Source organism: Heterodontus francisci, chromosome 17 (genome assembly GCF_036365525.1).
Source record: "Heterodontus francisci isolate sHetFra1 chromosome 17, sHetFra1.hap1, whole genome shotgun sequence".
Classification (NCBI taxonomy): domain Eukaryota; kingdom Metazoa; phylum Chordata; class Chondrichthyes; order Heterodontiformes; family Heterodontidae; genus Heterodontus; species Heterodontus francisci.
Genome location: NC_090387.1, coordinates 47135638 through 47155782, shown reverse-complemented (window position 1 = coordinate 47155782; position 20145 = coordinate 47135638). Strand labels below are relative to the sequence as shown.

Sequence of the window (20145 nt, the reverse complement as noted above, 5' to 3'; positions counted from 1 at the left end):
CCAGTTAAGTGCCTAATTAGCACTTGATCAACAGGCCTCCCACAGAAGGGGCGATGCAGGGTTCTCGACAGTGCTTTTGTCAGAAGTCGAGACCCCTGTCACACGGATAAAATCCCAGCCCATGTGTTGGTGTTAGCAGGTCTGTAACCTACATTATTATAAAATATCATGCCTCAAATAGTGACTAGAGTCATTAGAAAATCTGCAAAAGTCATGCTGCCCTGCTGTTCAAATTTCCCCTCACTGCTGCTGCTCCTCCCACCTTCCCTCCCCTTGCTGCTCCAAAGGAACAACTGTCTCACTAGCCACTTCTTTTAACACCCTGGAATGAAGTCCTAGACCTGTCAGCCCACAACTCCAACAATTTGTTCAGTACCACTTCCCTGGTGATTGTAATTTTCTTGAGCTCCTCCCTTCCATTTCCTGACACAGCTAATACTGGGATGTTACTTGCGGTAGGTTGTTCAACCTTGTCCGCCTAAGAGCGAAGACCAAAGTATGGAAAGTCCTCATCAGGGAACTCCTCTTTGCTGACGATGCTGCATTAACATCTCACACTGAAGAGTGTCTGCAGAGTCTCATCGACAGGTTTGCGGCTGCCTGCAACGAATTTGGCCTAACCATCAGCCTCAAGAAAACGAACATCATGGGACAGGACATCAGAAATGCTCCATCCATCAATATTGGCGACCACGCTCTGGAAGTGGTTCAAGAGTTCACCTACCTAGGCTCAACTATCACCAGTAACCTGTCTCTAGATGCAGAAATCAACAAGCGCATGGGAAAAGCTTCCACTGCTATGTCCAGACTGGCCAAGAGAGTGTGGGAAAATGGTGCACTGACACGGAACACAAAAGTACGAGTGTATCAAGCCTGTGTCCTCAGTACCTTGCTCTAGTGCAGCGAGACCTGGACATCGTATGTCAGCCAAGAGCGGCGTCTCAATTCGTTCCATCTTCGCTGCCTCCGGAGAATCCTTGGCATCAGGTGGCAGGACTGCTTCTCCAACACAGTAGTCCTCGAGGCGGCCAACATCCCCAGCTTATACACACTACTGAATCAGCGGCGCTTGAGATGGCTTGACCATGTGAGCCGCATGGAAGATGGCAGGATCCCCAAGGACACATTGTACAGCGAGCTCGCCACTGGTATCAGACCTATCGGCCGTCCATGTCTCCACTTTAAAGATGTCTGCAAACGCGACATGAAGTCCTGTGACATTGATCACAAGTCGTGGGAGTCAGTTGCCAGAGATCGCCAGAGCTGGCGGGCAGCCATAAAGGCGGGGCTGAAGTGTGGCGAGTTGAAGAGACTTAGCAGTTGGCAGGAAAAATGACAGAAGCGCAAGGGGAGAGCCAACTGTGTAACAGCCCCGACAACCAATTTTTTCTGCAGCACCTGTGGAAGAGTCTGTCACTGTAGTATTGGCCTTTATAGCCACTCCAAGCGCTGCTCCACAAACCACTGACCACCTCCAGGCACTTACCCATTGTCTCCCGAGACAAGGAGGCCAAAGACAAGACAAGACTTGTATCCTCATTAGTGAAGACCAATGCGAAATATCTGTTCAATTCATCTGCCATCTCCTTATTATCCATTATTAATTCCCCAGACTCACTTTTTATAGGACCAACGCTCACTTTGTTAACTCTTTTTTAAATATCTATAGCAACTCTTACTATCTGTCTTTACACTAGCCACAAGACTTTCAATGGGCTTTTGCACTGAAGCTTGCAGTGAATAGAAATCCATTTTTGCTGCACTGTCTTCCACGGGATATGGTGGGACCTGTATGAATAGCTCAAGCAAGTGTGCATCTCACAAGCAAATAATTCAAGGCTGGATTGCATCTATTTTAACGCAAGGAGTCTTACAAGTAAGGCAGATGAATTGAGGGTGTTGATTAACACATGGGCAAATGATATTGCTATCAGAGATATGGTTGAGGGAAGGGCAGGACTGACAGCTCAATATTCCAGGGTATAGAATCTTCAGGCATGACCGGGGTGGGGGGTGGTGTAAAAGAGGAGGTGGCATTGCACTATTGATCAAAGAGTCAATTACTGCAATAGGAAGGATGATATCTTAGAAGGTTCCTCAAATGAGGCCATATGGGTAGAACTTAAAAACAAAAAGGGGCAATCACTTTGTTGAGTGTACTACAGGTCTCCAAACAGTCAGTGAGAGGTAGAGGAACAGATATGTAGGCAAGTCTCAGAGAGGTATAAAAATAATAGGGTAATAATAGTAGGCGTTTTTTAACTGGGATAGTCTTAGTGCAAAAGGTTTAAAGGGGGGGGGGGGAATTCTTAAAATGCATACAGGAGAGCTTTTTGATCCAGTATGCCGAACGTCCAACAAGAGAAGGGGCGGTACTGGACCTAATCCTAGGGAATGAAGCCAGACAAGTGGTACAAGTGTCAGTGGGGGCCCAGTTCGGGGATAGTGACCGTAACTCTCTAAGATTTAAGGTAGTTAAAGAAAAGGACAAAGATGGACTGGAAATAAAGGTACGAAGTTGGGGGAAGGCTGATTTCAATATGATAAAACAGGATCTGGCCAAAGTGGACTGAGAGCAGCTACTTGTAGGAAAGTCTACATCAGACCAGTGGGAGCCATTCAAAAAGGAACTAGTGTGTGTTCAGGGCCAGCATGTTCCTGTAAAGGTGAAGGGTAGGACCAACAAGTCCAGGGAACCCTGGATGTCAAGGGATATAGTGGATCAGATAAGGAAAAATAGGAGGCTTATGGCAGATTCAGAGGGCTGAAAACAGCAGAGGCCCAAGAGGAGTATAGAAAGTGTTGGGGGTACTTAAAAAAAAGTAATTAGGAGAATGAAGAGGGGACATGAAAAAACACTGGCAGGCAAGATAAAGGAAAATCCCATGGTGTTTTATAAGTATATTCAGGGCAAGAGAATAACCAGGGAAAGAGTAGGGACCAAAGTGGCAATCTGTGTGTAGAACCAGAGGATGTAGATCAGGTTTTAAATTATTATTTTTCATCTGTGTTCACTATGGAGAAGGACGATGTAGATATAGAGGTCAGGGAGGGGGATTGTGATATACTGGAACAAATTAGCATTGAAAGGGAGGAGGTATTAGAGGTTTTAGCGGGATAGTGGATAAATCCCCAGGTTCAGATGAGATGTATCCCAGGTTGCTATGAGAGTGAGGCAAGGGAGGAGATTGCAGGGGCTCTGACACAAATTTTCAAATTCTCTCTGGCCACAGGAGAGGTGCCAGAGGACTGGAGGACAGCGAATGTGGTACCATTATTCAAGAAGGGCGGTAGGGATAAACCAGGTAATTACAGTTTTCGGGAAACTATTGGAAAAAGTTCTGAGAGACAGAATTAATCTCCACTTGGAGAGGCAGGGATTAATCAAGGATAGTCAGCATGGCTTTGTCAGGGGGAGATCATGTCAAACAAATAAGATTGAATTTTTTTGAGGTGACTAGGTGTGTAGCTGATGGTAAAGCAGTTGATATAATCTACATGGACTTCAGTAAGGCTTTTGATAATGGGAGATTGGTTAATAAGGTAAGAACCCATGGGATCCAGGGCAATTTGGCAAATTGGATCCAAAATTGGCTGAGTGGCAGGAGGCAGAGGGTTGTTTTTGCAATTGGAAACCTGCGACCAGTGGTGTACCGCAGGGATTGGTGCTGGGTCCCTTGCTGATTGTAGTGTACATTAATGATTTAGACGTGAATATAGGAGGTATGATCAGTAAGTTCGCAGATGACACGAAAATTGGTGGTGTCGTAAATAGTCAGGAGGAAAGCCTTAGATTACAGGACGATATAGATGGGCTGATAAGATGGGGCAGAGCAGTGGCAAATGGAATTTAATCCTGAGAAGTGTGAGGTGATGCATTTTGGGAGGACTAGGCAAGGGAATATACAATGGATGGTAGGACCTTAGGAAGTACAGAGGGACCTTGGTGTACTTGTACATAGATCATTGAAGGCAGCAGCACAGGTAGATTAGGTGGTGAGGAAGGCATATGGGATACTTGCCTTTATTAGCCGAGGCATAGAATATAATATCAGGGAGGTTATGATGGAGCTGTATAAAATGCTAGTTAGGTCACAGCTGGAGTACTGTGTAGAGTTCTGGATGCCACACTATAGGAAGGATGTGATTGCACTGGAGAGGGTGCAGAGGAGATTTACCAAGATGTTGCCTGGGCTGGAGCATTTCAGCTATGAAAAGAGAATGGATCAGCTGAGGTTGTTTTCCTTAGAGCAGAGAAGGCTGAGGGGGGGACCTGACTGAGGTATACAAAATTATGAGGGGCATAGATAGGGTAGGTAGGAAGAAACATTTTCCCTTAGGGGAGGTGTCAATAACCAGGGGACATAGATATTTAAGGTAAGGGGCAGGCGGTTTAGAGGGGACTTGAAGAATGTTTTCACCCAGACGGTGGTTGGAATCTGGAATACATTGTCTGAAGGGGTGGTAGAGGCAGGAACCCTCACAACATTTAAGAAGTATTTAGATGAGCACTTGAAACGCCGTCGAATACAAGGCTACGGGCCAAGTGCTGGAAAATGGGATTAGAATAGATAGGTGCTCGATGGCCAGCACGCACACAATGGGCCAAAGGGCCTGTTTCTGTGCTGTATAACTCTATGACTCTTTGATTCCTTAACCAAACAGATTGAAAAATTCTTCCTGAGACACGCAGAGTCTGAGCCAGGAATCATCGGATAGAATAGTTAATTCAATGTAAAATCATGTACAGAAAGCGAAATAAAGGGATGAAAAGATGGAATTCAAGAGATAAAAAAACAGAAAGAATAAGTTTTTAAATTATGTAAATGTTTTATTATCAAAAACAATTTTTTAAAAAGTGTGAAGGAATGAGACTGTACACTTGAAACAGTTAATTTTCAGTGCCAGGGAGGTTGTTTGCCCATAATTAAGACTTGTAAAAATTTACTCACACTGGAATGGAGAAGCCCTAACTTTTTTCTGGCAGCACCATTATTTTTATCATAAAATCCAGGTCATTTGTATTGCAAGGACTGAAAACATGAACCCAGGCTAGTGCAGGGCATTTTGAACCACCCTGTACATATTAATAAATAATACTATGTTACAATACAAATATTAAGTGATTTACCAGGAATACAGTACTGGAAATTTTTCAGCAATTGTTAAATGTTTGCTATTCAGAATTCAGGTAAAAATAGGCAAATAAATCCCCATTGCACAGTGTTACACAATACAGGCAATACTGATATTGTTCCCATCATATCAATAACTGCTATCAGCTTGCTCTGTGATGAGAAAAATGAAGGCTTTTAGAAATTATATTTCCCCAAATAATTGTGCAGTAATACCCTTTCATTGCATAGTTCATCATTGGGAACTTATGTGCTCGCTCTGTGAATGATCGTCTAGTTGTAGTATATTTTGGTCAGAAAATCGATGAACACGGGCCTTAATGCATTGTCATTTACAGGAGTAATTTATTGCACAAAAGTAGTAAACAAATGGAGCGATGGTGATGGATTTCAAAAACTTGTTGAATGAAGTGAAAAAAGTTTTGGAAAGAAAGGAACATATGCCTGCAGCTGTCTGACCCTGTCTGGCTCCAGAAATATGTCCTGGCTATGACAAATTATTGAAATAAACAGTAGCAACTGTAAGGAAAAGGGAGGACTACTTTGTCTCTTGAACTGTAATTTGAAAAAAAGCTAGACCCTTTTATAAAACAGCTGTCATTTTATCACTAGGAAAGCATTTGTAGTCTCAGTAAAGATCCTGAAATAGAACAAAATGATTATTCTAGTGTTACTTTTCAGAAAACTGAGTAAGATTAAAGGGGAAGTTTTCCTGGGCTTGTACCCAGACACACTGGCTTGCCTGAACTTAGCAAATATCATAAAATCAGGTTGGTCAGAACATACATCAATAAAGGAACCCACCACTATGGAATGAGCCACAGAAGGACAGTTGCTGCTAGTCCATTAGGTGCCTGTAATTGACAGGTTTCATTGTATGTTTACCTTCCTTCAGTCACCATGAGAATTTCTCAAAGAAAAATATTAGCTCTGTAAGCTGTGGCTCATTTTGTAGCACTCCCACTTCTGAGTCAGGAGGTTATAAGTTCAAGTGCCATTCCAGAGGCTTGAGCACAAAAATCTAGGTTGACACTTCAGTGCAGTACTGAGGGAATGCTGCACTGTCAGAGGTGCTGCTTCGAATGAGATGTTAAACCACAGATCCACCTGCTGTCAGATGAATGTAAAAGATCGATGGGCACTATTTCAAAGAAAAGTAGTCAGGTTCTCCTGGTGTCCTGGCCAAGACTTATCCTTCACTCAACATCACTTTTTTTATTAAAAAAAGGATATCTGGTCATTTTCACATTGCTGTTGTGCAAGCTTGCTGCATAAATTGGTTGCCATGTTTCCTACAAGTTGACTGAACTTCAAAAATACTTCATTAGCTGTAAGGCGCTTTGGAACTTATTGAGTTTGTGAAAAGCACTATATAAAATGCTTGTCTTTTTATCATTTGAGATGTTATTCTTTGACAAAAAATCTTTTTTAAAGTGTCAATATTATCCATCAAGAATTAATTGAGCTTTTATTATGTAAAACAACTTGTATTTATTTAGCTCCTTTAATGTAATAACACTTCCCAAGGCGCTTCACAGAGGCATTATAAAACAAAATATGACACGGAACCACATAAACAGATAATAGGGAAGATGACCAAAAGCTTGGTCAAAGAGGTAGGTTTATGGAGTGCCTTAAAGAAGGAAAGCGAGGTAGGGCGGCTGAGAGGTTTAGGGAGGAATTCCAGAGCTTAGGGCCAGGCATCTGAAGGCATGGCCACGAATGGAGAAACAATTAAAACATGAGGCCAGAATTAGAACAGCGCAGATATCATGGAGGGTTGTAGGGCTAGAGAAGAGTACAGAGATACAGAGGGTCGAGGCCATGATGGGTTTTGAAAACAAGGATGAGAATTTTAAAATCAAGCCTTTAATTAACCAAGTGCTAATGCAGGTCAGTGAGCACAGAGGGAATAGATGAACGGCATTTGGTGCGAATTAGGATACAGACAGCAGAGTTTTGGATGGCCTCGAGTTTATGGAGAGTAGCATGTGGAAGGCCGCCAGGAGTCCATTAGAATAGTCAGGTCTGGAGGTAACAAAGGTGTGGATGAAGGTTTCAGCAACTGAAGAGCTGAGATGGGGCGGGGATGGGCGATGTTACTGAGGTGGAAATAGGCGATTTTGGTGAATCACAGATATGTGATTGAAAGCTCACCTCAGTGCCAAGTATGACACCGAGGTTGCAAACAGACTGGTTCAGCCTCAGACTGTTTCCAGGGAGAGGGATGGAATCAGTGGTGAGGGACCCAAGACAATAGCTTCGATGTTCCCAGTATTTAACTGGAAGAAATTTCATTAGTTTTGCTGATCTATGTGACAGAGTTAGTGATGGGGGAAAAAAAGAATCAAAAATGGCCTTCAGTCCATTGACCTTAGTGTTCCTCCCTCAAAATTACATTTCAGAGTTCTAGTTCCATCTTCAACACTAAAGTATCAATGACTAATCTTGCTATGTAATTTATATAATCTCTAGTGGGATTGGTTTCACCATATAATCATTTTTGCTGTATGAGACATATACATTTTGTTATATATCTTATTGCTGGAACTTCAGTAAATTTATTCAAATATTGGAATGACATGAATGTATATAAATCTTGACTTGATCTCTTATTTTTATTTACTTTGTTTACACAGCAGTTCAGGAGCCTGCATTAATGCAATGAGTGTGCTAATGTAGTTGCGCAAACTCTTGCATTAATGTTACACTCCTCAGGATCAGACTTCAGTCCAGCAGTACTGTGTCTTTGATAGACACATCAAAATCCACTGGAGAGCCAAATCACCAAGATTGCATTTTTTTATTCATTCATGGGATGTGGGCATTGTTCGCAAGGCCAGCATTTATTGCCCATCCCTAATTGTCCTTGAGAAGGTGGTGGTGAGCCACCTTCTTTAACTGCATCGGTCCTTGTGATGTACCAGAGTGCTGATAGGGGAGGGAGTTCCAGGAATTGAACCCAGCGACAGTGAAAGAACAGCAATATAGAGTCATAGAACGCACAGCAGAGAAACAGGCCCTTTGGACCACCGCGTCCATGCCGACCATAATGCCTATCTATACTAATCCCACCTGCCTGCATTAATTCCATATCCCTCTATGCCTTGCCTTGCTCATTCAAGTACCTGTCCAGATGCCTCTTAAATGTTGCTACTGTTCCTGCCTCCACCACCTCCTCTGGCAGCTCATTCCAGATAACCACTATTCTTTGTGTGAAAAATTTACCCCTTTGATCCCCTTTAAACCTCCTCCCTTTCACCTTAAATCTATGCCCTCTAGTTTTAGTCATCCCTTTTATGGGAAACAGACTCTGGCTATCTACACCTCTCAATTTTATATACCTCTATCTTGTCCCCTCTCAGCCTCCTTTGCTCCAGGGAAAACAGACCCAGCCTATCCAATCTCTCTTTATAACTCAAGACCTCCAAACCAGGCAACATCCTTGTGAATCTTTTCTGCACCCTCTCTAGCTTAATCACATCTTTCCTGTAGTGCGGCGACCAGAACTGCACACATTACTCCAAATACGGCCTAATCAACGTTATGTACAATTGTAACATGACGTCCCAACTCTTGTACTCAGTGCCTCAGCTGATCAAGGCAAGCATGCCATACGCCTTCTTCACCACCCTCTTTACCTGTGTTGCCACTTTCAGGGAACTATGACTCCAAGTTCTCTTTACTGAACAACACTCCCCAGGGCCCTGCTATTCACTGTGTATGCCCTGCCCTGGTTTAACTTCCCAAAATGCATCACTTCGCACTTGTCTGCATTAAATTCCATTTGCCAATCCCTTGCCCATTTTCCCAGTTGATCTACATCCTGTTGTAACCTTAGACAACCTTCTTCGCTGTCCACTATACCACCAATTTTGGTGTCATCTGCAACCTTACTAATCATGCCCTCTACATTCACATCCAAGTCATTAATATATATGACATACAGAGGGCCCAGCATCGATCCCTGTGGCACACCACTGGTCACCGGCCTCCAATCTGAAAAACAACCCTCTACTACCACCCTCTGTCTCCTATCACCAAGCCAATTTTGTATCCAATTGGCTAACTCACCCTGGATCCCATGTGTTCGAACCTTCCGGACCAGCCTACCATGCGAGACCTTGTCAAAGGCCTTGCTAAAGTCCATGTAGACAACGTCCAGCACCCTGCCCCCGTCAGTCCTCTTGGTCACCTCCTCAAAAAACTCAATCAAGTTTGCGAGACATGATTTCCCACACACAAAGCCATGCTGACTATCCCTAATCAGACCTTGCCTTTCCAAATGCATATAAATCCTGTCTCTCAGAATCCCTTCAATAACTTTCCCACCACTGATGTAAGGCTCAGGTCTGTAGTTCCCTGGCTTATCCCTGCTGCCCTTCTTAAATAAAGGCACAACATTAGCTATCCTCCAGTCTTCCGGTACCTCACCCGTGGCTAACAATGATACAAAAATCTCTGCCAGGGCCCCAGCAATCTCCACCCTTGCGTCCCATAGCATCCTAGGATACACTTGGCCAGGCCCTGGGGATTTATCCACTTTAATGTGCTTCACAACCTCCAACACCACCTCCTTTGTAATGTTGATATGCTCCAGGATACCGTTGTTCCCTCCCTTGAACTCACAAGCTTCCATGATCTTCTCCACGGTGAATACAGACGAGATGTATTCATTTAAGACCTCGCCCATTTCCATGGCTCCACGCACAGATTACCACACTGATCCTTAAGGGGACCTACTCTCTCCCTAGCTACCCTTTTACTCTTAATATACGTATAGAATCTTTTAGGATTCTCCTTTATCTTATCTGCCACGGAAATCTCATGGCCCCTTTTCGCCATCCTAATTTCCTTCTTAATTGTGCTCCTACATCCCTTATACTCCTCGAGGGACTCGCTTGATCCCAGCTGCCTATACCTGACATATGCCTCCTTCTTTGTCCTGACCAAACCCTCAATATCCCTCGTCAACCAAGGTTCCCTAAACTTGCCAGCCTTGCCCTTCAATTTTACAGGAACATGCCAGCCCTGAACTCTTCCTATCTCACTTTTAAAAGCCTCCCCCTTGCCAGAAGTCCCTTTACCTGTAAACAGCCTCTGCCATTCAACTTTTGAGAGTTCCTGTCTGATGCCATCGAAATTAGCCTTCCCCCAATTTAGGACATCAACTTGAGGACCAGTCCTATCCTTTTCCATAACTATCTTGAAGCTAATAGAGTTATGGTCACTCGTCCCAAAGTGCTCCCCCACTGACACATCAACCACCTGCCCAGCCTCATTTCCTAAGAGGAGGTCAGGTGTAGCCCCTTCTCTAGTAGGGCCATCCACATACTGCTTCAGAAAACTATCCTGGACACACTTAACAAATTCTTCCCCATCTGATCCCTCAGCACTAAGGCAGTCCCAGTCAATATTAGGGAAGTTAAAATCATCTACTATTGCAACCCTATAATTCCTACACCTATCTGTGATTTCCCTACATATATGCTCCTCCAATTCCCTCTGACTATTGGGGAGCCTATAGTATAATCCCATCAAAGTGATCACCCCTTTCTTATTTCTAAGTTCTACCCATCTGGCCTCACTGGACGATCCCCCCGGGATATCCTCTCTAAGTACTGCCGTGATGTCCTCCCTAATCAATAGTGCAACTCCCCCTCCTCTCTTACATCCACCTCTGTCACGCAGGAAGCGTCGGTACCCCGGAACATTGAGCTGCCAGTCCTGCCCATCCCTCAACCACGTTTCCGTAATAGCTATAATATCACAATCCCATGTACCGATCCATGTTCTGAGTTCATCTGCCTTCCCTGTAAGCCTTCATGCATTAAAGTAAATGCAGTTTAGCCTACCAGACCTTCCACGCTCCCTGTCCTGCCCCTGCCCGGCCTGCCTACTGGACTTGCTTGCTTTAACCTCTACATTTGCCTCAACTATCTCATTGGAGAGACTACTACTTTGGGTCCCACCCCCTTTCCAGACTAGTTTAAACCCTGCTGAGTAGTACTGGCAAACCTCCCCGCAAGGACATTCGTCCCCTTCCAATTCAGATGCAACCCATCCCTCTTGTACAGGTCACCTCTGCACCAGAAGAGATCTCAATGATCCAAGTAGCTGAAGCCCTCCCGCCTACACCAGCTCTTCAGCCACGCATTCATTTGCCTTATCCTCCTATTCCTACCCTCGCTAGCACGTGGCACAGGGAGTAATCCTGAAATTACAACCCTAGAGGTCCTGCTTTTTAACCTTCTGCCTAAGTCCCTATATTCACTTTGCAGGACCTCATCTCTCCTCCTGCCTATGTCGTTAGTACCAATATGTTAATTATCTGCTTTTTCTAGATGGTGTTGAGCTTCTTGAGTTTTGGAGCTGCATTCATCCAGGAAAGTATGAACTATTCCATCACATCCCTGACTTGTGCCTTGTAGATGGTGGACAAGTTTTGGGGAGTCAGGAGGTGAATTACTTGCCGTAGAATTCCCAGCCTCTAACCTGATCTTGTAGCCACAGTATTTTATATGGCTGGTCCAGTTAAGTTTCTGGTGAATGGTAACCCCCAGAATGTTGATGGTGGGGAATTTAGCGATGGTAATGCCATTGAATGTCAAGGGGATATGGTTAGAATCTCTTGTAGATGGTCATTGCCTGGCACTTGTGTGACGTGAATGTTACTCCTCATCTACATCTCCCCACACTCAGGTGAGGGTGGCCTACCAAGCCTACCTGGCTACCAAGGCACTACTACAATATCCAACTTGGATTAATTGTGGCTTGGAGCAACCTTGCTGTGGAATGCATGACTGGATAAGGAGTCTGAAGCCACTTGGCCCACTGTTCATAAACCCCAGAAGAAGAAGAGGTCCAGTAGCATTTCGCTGTTGTGCCAATGTTAGGACCAGGTGAGAAATTTGTCTAGGGGTCCCTCTCAGCCTTCACCTGGTCTTACCATAACAGGGTTTAATTTTAAACACACTGTGTTTTGAGCTCCCCTTGGTGAATCCTTGTTCACCGCTTTCCAATTATAAGGCAAAGAAACCAGCACAAACAGGCTTTCTTAGGTTTAAAGAAGAAAAGTTGAAATTTATTCAACTTGAACTTAAACTCTAATTTGGTTGACGCCTATGGATGCATGCCGCGCCCACGCTAGCATGCATACGTGATACACACATGCAAATAGAGACAGATAAGAGCAGAAGAAAAATAAAGTGGAAAAATTTGGAGCAATATCTGAAGAGTTTTTGTTACGGTTCTTCAAGCTTACTGTAGAGTCCTTGATTGTAGGTAGATCTTGCTTTTCGTTGGGACCCAGTATTCTTCTTAAACCTTGTACACTGTAGGAGACTTTTCTCTCTTGTGGTTCATGTGTCTTCAGTGGATTCAGAGGCTTACGAGAAAGAGATCGGAGCAGACAGGAGAGATCTTCTCAGTCCAGGAGCAAACAGACACACTCAGTTCAAACTGTTAGTACAGTTCAGAAAAACCCAGGTTGCCAAGCAGGTTAGTCATGTGACTAACTGGTCTGACCACATCTTGGATTGTATCAACTTAGCAGTTTCTGGAATGCTTCTCTTACACACACTACCTGGTGATCAAGGTCCATTGTGAGTTGAATGTGTCAGGGAATGGTCCTTTGTCCTTCCAATCACCACCTGTTAATATGCAAATGTCTTTTCCAGCCACGGCTGATCTGTTTAACAAGTCCTTTCTTCACTCCAGTAACAGTTTAAAACCAATGTTCATGACAAAATTAATGTGCCTCATTCTTGGCAGCTGGGGGCCTCGCATGACAGCCAACAAAACCAGTCTTGAGGTGCCTGCTCTTTGCTTAAAACCGTCATCTGGCACTATGGGGAGCTCCCAGATGCATTTACCACAAGCAGATGCAGAGTCTGAAATGAGAGGTTATTACCAGGCCAAACTAGTTGATCCACAAAGGCAAAATTTTGAGATATAGCAATTTTCTTTATTTTATTTTCCAGTTTTTCTTACTCAGACCTGCACTGTACTTATCCCAAGTCACAGTGCACCCAAAACATTTGGACCCTGATCCACCCTACATAGGCAAATGGGCAAATTAGCTGGAATGGCCTTCCCAATAGTTATACGCCTGTTCTGCTTAATAATGAAAGAGGAAAAGCAGTAAAGGCAAGTGGCTCAGAGAGAAGTCATTCGCATGTCTGACACCAGACTCCAGAAGCAGCTGTACTCCGAACTTGGTCAGGGCAGGAGACTCCCAGGAGGACAGTGGAAACGCTTTAGAGATGCACTCAAAACATCCCTGAAGGAATCAAACATCTGTGTCGATTTGTGAGAGTCCCTGGCTTATGACCATCTTAGATGGAGAAAACTCATTCAGGAAGGCATTGTACACCTCGAGAGCTTCCTCGGTAAAATGCTGAGGCAAAGTCGAGGCAACAGAGAGAGTGCACAAACCTCCAAACTACTCATCTACCTGACCCTTCAAGCACCAACTTCCCCTCATGTAGCAGTCTGCAGATCACACATTGGACTTATCAGCCATCTCAGAACCCATCAAACCAGAAAGGAAGCAAGTCGTCCTTGATCCCAAGGGACTGCCTATGAAAAAGGAGTATGGAGACCAGAACGGTGAACGGTACACAGTACTCCCAAGTGTGGTCTACCAGAGGTTCTATATAAATTTAACATTGCCTCCCTGCTTTTGTATTTCCAGCTCTCTTTGCTCATCTACCCCATTTAGCTTTTTCATTCCAAGAAATCAGTGGCCTCCTTATTTTTACAGTCAAAATGAAATTGTATTTCCCATTTATCTGTCCACTCTGCAAGCTTACTTATGTCTTCCTACGTTTTGGTGCAGTCCTCCCTCTCTCCACCCCCTCCCACACCACCACCAGAATTGGTACTATCTGAAAATTTCAATGACATACTTCCTATTTGAGTCCGTCTTATTTATGTATACAGTGAACAACAGTAAATAGCATGGGTTCCTGCGGGAAACCACTTCCCACTTTCTGCTAGTCTGCAAAACTTCACTTAATTCTTACCTTCTGTTTCATGAAAGTAGAATACGGTGGAGTCTTGAGTTACTGAATTCAGTATGTTAAGATTTTGATATAATGAAGCTTAAGTATTTTCATTTGGTGAAATCTTCTTTGTTCCTGGTGAAATGCAGAACCCAAGCTTGCTTTAATATACTGTACAGTAATATAATTTAAGCTGACTTCAATGTAAAATCAATGAAGCATTGATTGCGTTTCCTAACTATATTGTGCATGTGAGCCCAGACAAAACTGAGGCTGGGATTTTCCAACACAGCTGGAATGTAATTTATATATTTTGAATGAGTCATCAAGAATCCACCTGATGCTGACCTGGTCCCAGCTGGCAAGCTGCCACAGCCAGTCTCCAGGGGAGAGACACTGCACAGACGTGAAAGACTGGAAAGTTGTCATTACTACTAATCTCACAATGAGTGGATAATGCATCATGTAATTTACTTTGAAAATAATTTGACCTTCTACCTGTGTTTTGGTTTGAACGGAGTTAAATATGTTTTTTAAATCTGAAATTAGTGGAATTCAATAAATAATGAAGAAAATTAATTTGGAAAACAAGAGTACTGTGTGTGGTTTTGGGTACACCATCATAGAAAAAACATTAAAGCCATAGAGAGATACATTGGAGGTTCACCAAGAGTAAACTAGCCAAGAATATAAAACATTAAAAACCTTTACAAGTATATAAAAAGGAGAGTAGCTAAAATAAATGTTGGTCCCTTAGAGGCAGAGACAGGAGAAATTATCATGAATGAGAAAATGGCAGCCATTGAAAAAATATTTGTGTCTGTCTTCACAGTATTGGACACAAATTATATACCAGAAATAGAGGGTAACCAAGGGACTAATAATAGTGACCAATTTAAGGTAATTAATGTCGACAGAGAAAAAGTAGTAGAGGAACTTAAGGGATTAAAAGCTGGCAAATCCACGGGACCTGATGGCCTACACCTTAGGCTTCTCAAAGAGGCAACTGCAGAGATAGTGGATGCATTGGTTATGATTTTTCAAAATTCCCTAGGTTCTAGCATGGTCCCACCAATTTGAATCTTAGCAAATGAAACGTCACTATTCAAGAAAGGAGGGAGGGAGAAAACGGGGAACTACAGGCCAGTTAGCCTAACATCAGTCATCAGGAAAATGCTGGAATTTATTAATTAAGTTACAACAATGCACTTGGAAAATCATAGTATGGTCAGACAGAGTCAACATGGTTTTACAAAAGGAAAATAGTGTTTGATAAATTTATTAGAGTTTCCTGAGTATGTAACCAGTAGGGTAGATAAGGGGGAGCCCATAGATGTAATATACTTGGACTTCTAAAAGTTATTTGTTAAGGTACCACACAAAAGGCTAATACACAAGGTAAGGGCTCGTGGAGTTGGAGGTAATATATTAGCATAGCTGGAGGATTGATTAATGGACAGGAAGCAAAGGGTAGGGATAAATGGAGCATTTTCAAGTTGACAGGCTGTAACTGGTGGAGTGTCACAAGGATCAACTCTGGGGCCTCAGCTATTTACAAACTATATTAATGGCTTAGACGAAGAGACCGAGAGTAATGTTGTCATGATCCTGTTATTTTTTTCTCCTCGGGAAATAAGCGGTGCGCCTTTAAGGCTGTAAAAGATCAGTACTTCTTTACGGCAGCCAGCTGCAGAGACTGAGTGAAAGTGCATTCTAGTTGCCTGGTAACAACCATACAAGGAGACGAGATACAATGTTGCCTTTTGAAAAACTGGCTAATTGGTTTGTTCAAACACAGACAGTTGACGCAGCTGTGTGCTAGCACCTGAAAGGAGAAAGAAGAGCTCTTAAAATGAAGGAAGAGAAGTTAGTTTATTATTCTCTCTCAAAATTCTAAAAAATTAAGCCAGATTAATTCCTTTAGAAAAAAACAAATTATTGATCTGCTGTGTTCATCGCTGAAAAGAAGAAAAGTTTGATGCTTCAAATGCTGAACTGCACTGCTGAATTCCTGTCTCTAAAAGGACCCTTTCCTCATCAGGCCTTGGAAGACTGCAAGTGAACTTTGTATCAGAAGACTGTTCGTCAGGAAGCATAATCTGCAAAGACTTTATTGTTATTTCTGGGGGGGTTTCCGGGCAGCTAATTAAACACCAAACTACCATTAGCTTGGGTTTATGTATGTGAATGTGGGGGCTAGATTCTTTAAATACATTATAAGGTCTTTAGATATTGGTTTAAGATTTTAGTTTTTTTAATAAACTGTTAATTTGTTATCAAAAGATACCTAGTTTGGTTCACCTCATTTGGTGGTTACTCGATTGTTCAATTCGGCTGCTGCTTTTTTTGATTTGGGAAAGCTTAAAGATATGTATGATGCGACCTGTGGAGCTGCGGGACTGAATTGAATCATATAGTTTGTCTTGAGTGGTCATACCATACAATGTATCCAAGTTTGTTGACGATACAAAGTTAGGTAGGAATGTAAGTTGTGAGGATGACACAGAGGCTGCAAAGAGATATAGACAGATTAAGTGAGTGGGCAACAAAGTGGCAGGTGTAGTATAACGTGGGGAAGTATAAGATGATTCACAGTAAGAATAAAAAAGTAGAATTTTTTTTACAAGGCATGAAACTTCTAAAATTTGATGTTCAGGAAGACTTTTGGTATACTTGTACAAGGAACACAAAGTTAGCATGCATGTATAGCAAGCAATTAGGAAGGCAAATGGTAAGTTGGCCTTTATTGCAAGGGGATTGGAGTACAAGAATTCGGAAGTCTTGCTACAATTGTTTAGGGCTGTACTGACACCACACCAGGAATACTATCTTCAGTTTTGGTCTCCATATCTAAGAAAGGACATACTTGCCTTGGTGGCAGTACAGCGTAAGTTCACAAGATTGATTCATGGCATGAGAGGATTGCCCTATGATTAGAGGCGGAGAAAATTGGGCATGTACACGCTGCAGTTTAGAAGCATGAGAAGTGATTTCATTCAAGGTTCTGAAGAGGCTTGACAGGGTAGACACGGAGGTTGTTTCCCCTGGCCAGGGAATCCAGAATATGGAAGCACAGTGTCAGGACAAGGGATTGATCATTTAGGACTGATAGGAGAAATTTCTTCACTCAGAGTTGTAAATCTTTGGAATGGTCTACCCCAGCAGGTTGTGGATGCTTCATCGTTGAGTATATTTATATTCAAGGCTGAGATAGGTTTTTGATCTCTCAAGAAGTCAAGGAATATGGGGAGTGGGTGGGAACGTGGAGTTGAGACTGAAGATCAGCTATGATCGTATATAATGGCGGAACTGTCTCAAGGTGTTGTATGGCTCCTATTGCTGATATTAAAATGATGTTAGGGGTGTAAAACTGTAGTTACGGGAAGAAACTAAAAATATTGGGAATTTTTCACTGGAGCAGAGTAGACTAAGAAGTGATTTAATTGAATAATTTAAAGATTATTAAGTGTTTAATAGAAAGAAATGATCTTTACTATTTCCTCTGAGGAAAGGTCATCGACTCAAAATGTTAACTCTGTTTCTCTCTCCACGGATGCTGCCTGACCTGATTTATTTCCAGTATTTTGTGTTTTTATTTCAAATTTCTAACATCCATAGTATTTTGCTTTTGTACTATTTCCTCTGACTGGAGATCATATAAAGAGGGATTGCAAATTTAGAATTGTCATTAGGAGCGAGGAGAGAGTTTAACAGATATTTCTTGACACAGGGGATTGATTGTCAGCATGAAATACATTGCCATAGGAAGTCATTGAGGTAGAGACCATGACCTATTTTAAGGAAAATTGGAAAAATAGTTGAAGTAGCTGATGATACAGGGATATTACACAGTGCAATGAGAAAAAGAGCTCTCTTTTAACCTCAGTTAGGTCCTGAAGAGATTTAATAAATTGCTGAGATTTCAGTTGTTTTTAACAAGTTATTTGCTAAGTTGTATGTGTGATGTATGTAATCTAGTTTGATTTTCTCTCTTCCTGTAGCCATTTGGTGTGAACCAGCCTGGGCCATATATCATGTATACAACAGCAGATGCTAATGGATATCTGAAAAATGCTTCAGGTAAGTGAAAGTTCAAGTAGCGCTTAGAGCTCAGGTCTAATATAACTTATATTTACAATTTATTTTCATTCAAGTAATGTTACAGGAATAACTTTATTGATGCCCTAAAAGGCAAAAGGAAAAGAACAAAGATGAATTGAGCCAGTACTAACTCGTGATAACTCAATAAATTATTGCATTTGAAACTGACTAAATCTATCAAATAGCAGCCTGGAATCATTTCTGAATAGCCTTCAATGAAGTACAATTTAGATTTTAGCAACCCCCAAACAACAGGGATTTACATTGCTCAATTTTATATTTGGCCACTTCGTATTCATGTTGCAACTGTCCCTTTTATTCCGTGAGCTATAACTTTGCTCACATGTCCGTTGTGCAGCACTTTATGAAATGCCTTTTGGAAGTCCGTGTACACCACATCAGCAGCATTACCCTCATCAACCCTCCTTGTTAACTCATCAAAAAACTCCAGCAATTTAATTAAACACCATTTACCCTTTACAGATCTGTGCTGGTTTTCCTGAATCAATCCGCATTTGCCCAAATAACTATTAATTTTGTCCCAAATTATTGTTTCTAGAAGCTTCCTCACCACCGAGGTTAAACTGATTGGACTGTGGTTGCTGGGCTTATCGCTACACCCTTTTTTGAACAAGGGTGTAACATTTGAAATTCTCCACGCCTCTGGCATCACCTCCTAGTCTAAAGCGGACTGGAAGATTGTGGCCAGTGCCTCCACAATTTCCATTGTCACTTCCCTCAGTATCCTCAGATACATTTCATCCGGTCCTGGTTTCTTATCAGCTTTAAGTCCAGACAGTCCATCCAATACCACCTCCTTATCAATTTTAAAGCTTTCAAGTGTCTGAATTACCTCCTCTTTCACCATGACTTGGGCAGCATCTTCTTCCTTGGTAAAGACAGATGCAAAATATTCATTTAATACTTCAGCTATGCCCCTTGCCTCCATGCATAAATCCCTTTTTGGTCCCTAATTGGCCCCACTCCTCCTTTAACCACCCTTTTACTATTTATATGCCTGTAGAAGACTTTTGGATTCCCTTTTCTGTTAGCTGCCAGTCTCTTTTCATCCTCTCTCTTTGTTTCTCTTACTTGCTTTTTCACTTCCCCTCTGAACATTCTGTATTCGTCCTAGTTCTTGGTTATATTATCCACCTGACATCTGTCGTAAGTACACTTTTTCTTCTTCATCTTAATCTTTATTTCTTCCGTCATCCAGGGATCTCTGGATTTGTTTTCCCTACCTTTCCCCTTCATGGGAATATACTTGACTGTGCTCGAACAATTTCCTCTTAAAAGGCAGCCCATTGTTCAATTACCGTTTTGCCTGCCAACCTTTGATTCCAATTTATCTGGGTCAGATCCATTCTTACGCCATTGAAGTTGGCTTTCCCCCAGTTAAGTAATCTTATTCTGGATTGTTTCTTGTCCTTTCCTATAGCCAACCTAAATCTTATAATACAATGATCACTGTCCCATAAATGTTCCCCTACTGACACTTGATCCACTTGGCCCAGCTCATTCCCAAGAACCAGGTCTAACAATTCCTTCTTTCTCTTTGGACTGGAAACATACTCCTGTAAAACAAAAATTCCTGAACACAGTGTAGGAACTCTTGCCCCTCTCTGCCCTTTACTACTATCCCAGTCTATACTTCGATAATTGAAGTCCCCCATTATAATTACTCTATATATGCTACTCTTGCACCTCTCTGTAATTTCCTTGCAACTTTGTTCCTCTACATCTTTCCCACTGGTTGGTAGCCTATCGATACATCGAGCAGTGTAATTGAACCTTTTTTGTTCCTTAGCTCTAGCCAAATAGATTGTATCCTTAATCCCACTGAGACATCCTCCCTCTCCAGCAATGCAATGTTCTCCTTAATCGATACTGCCACCCTTTCC

General features: G+C 42.4%; 1 protein-coding gene across 1 annotated transcript in view; it reads left to right on the top strand.

Moving 5' to 3' along the window:
• itfg1 (integrin alpha FG-GAP repeat containing 1) overlaps window positions 1-20145 on the top strand; it is a 296337-nt gene that overhangs the window by 226661 nt on the left and 49531 nt on the right. Inside the window, exon 14 of the mRNA XM_068049376.1 lies at window positions 18142-18220. Coding sequence (XP_067905477.1) covers window positions 18142-18220 — 79 coding nt within the window. The remainder of the gene's footprint in view (window positions 1-18141; window positions 18221-20145) is intronic.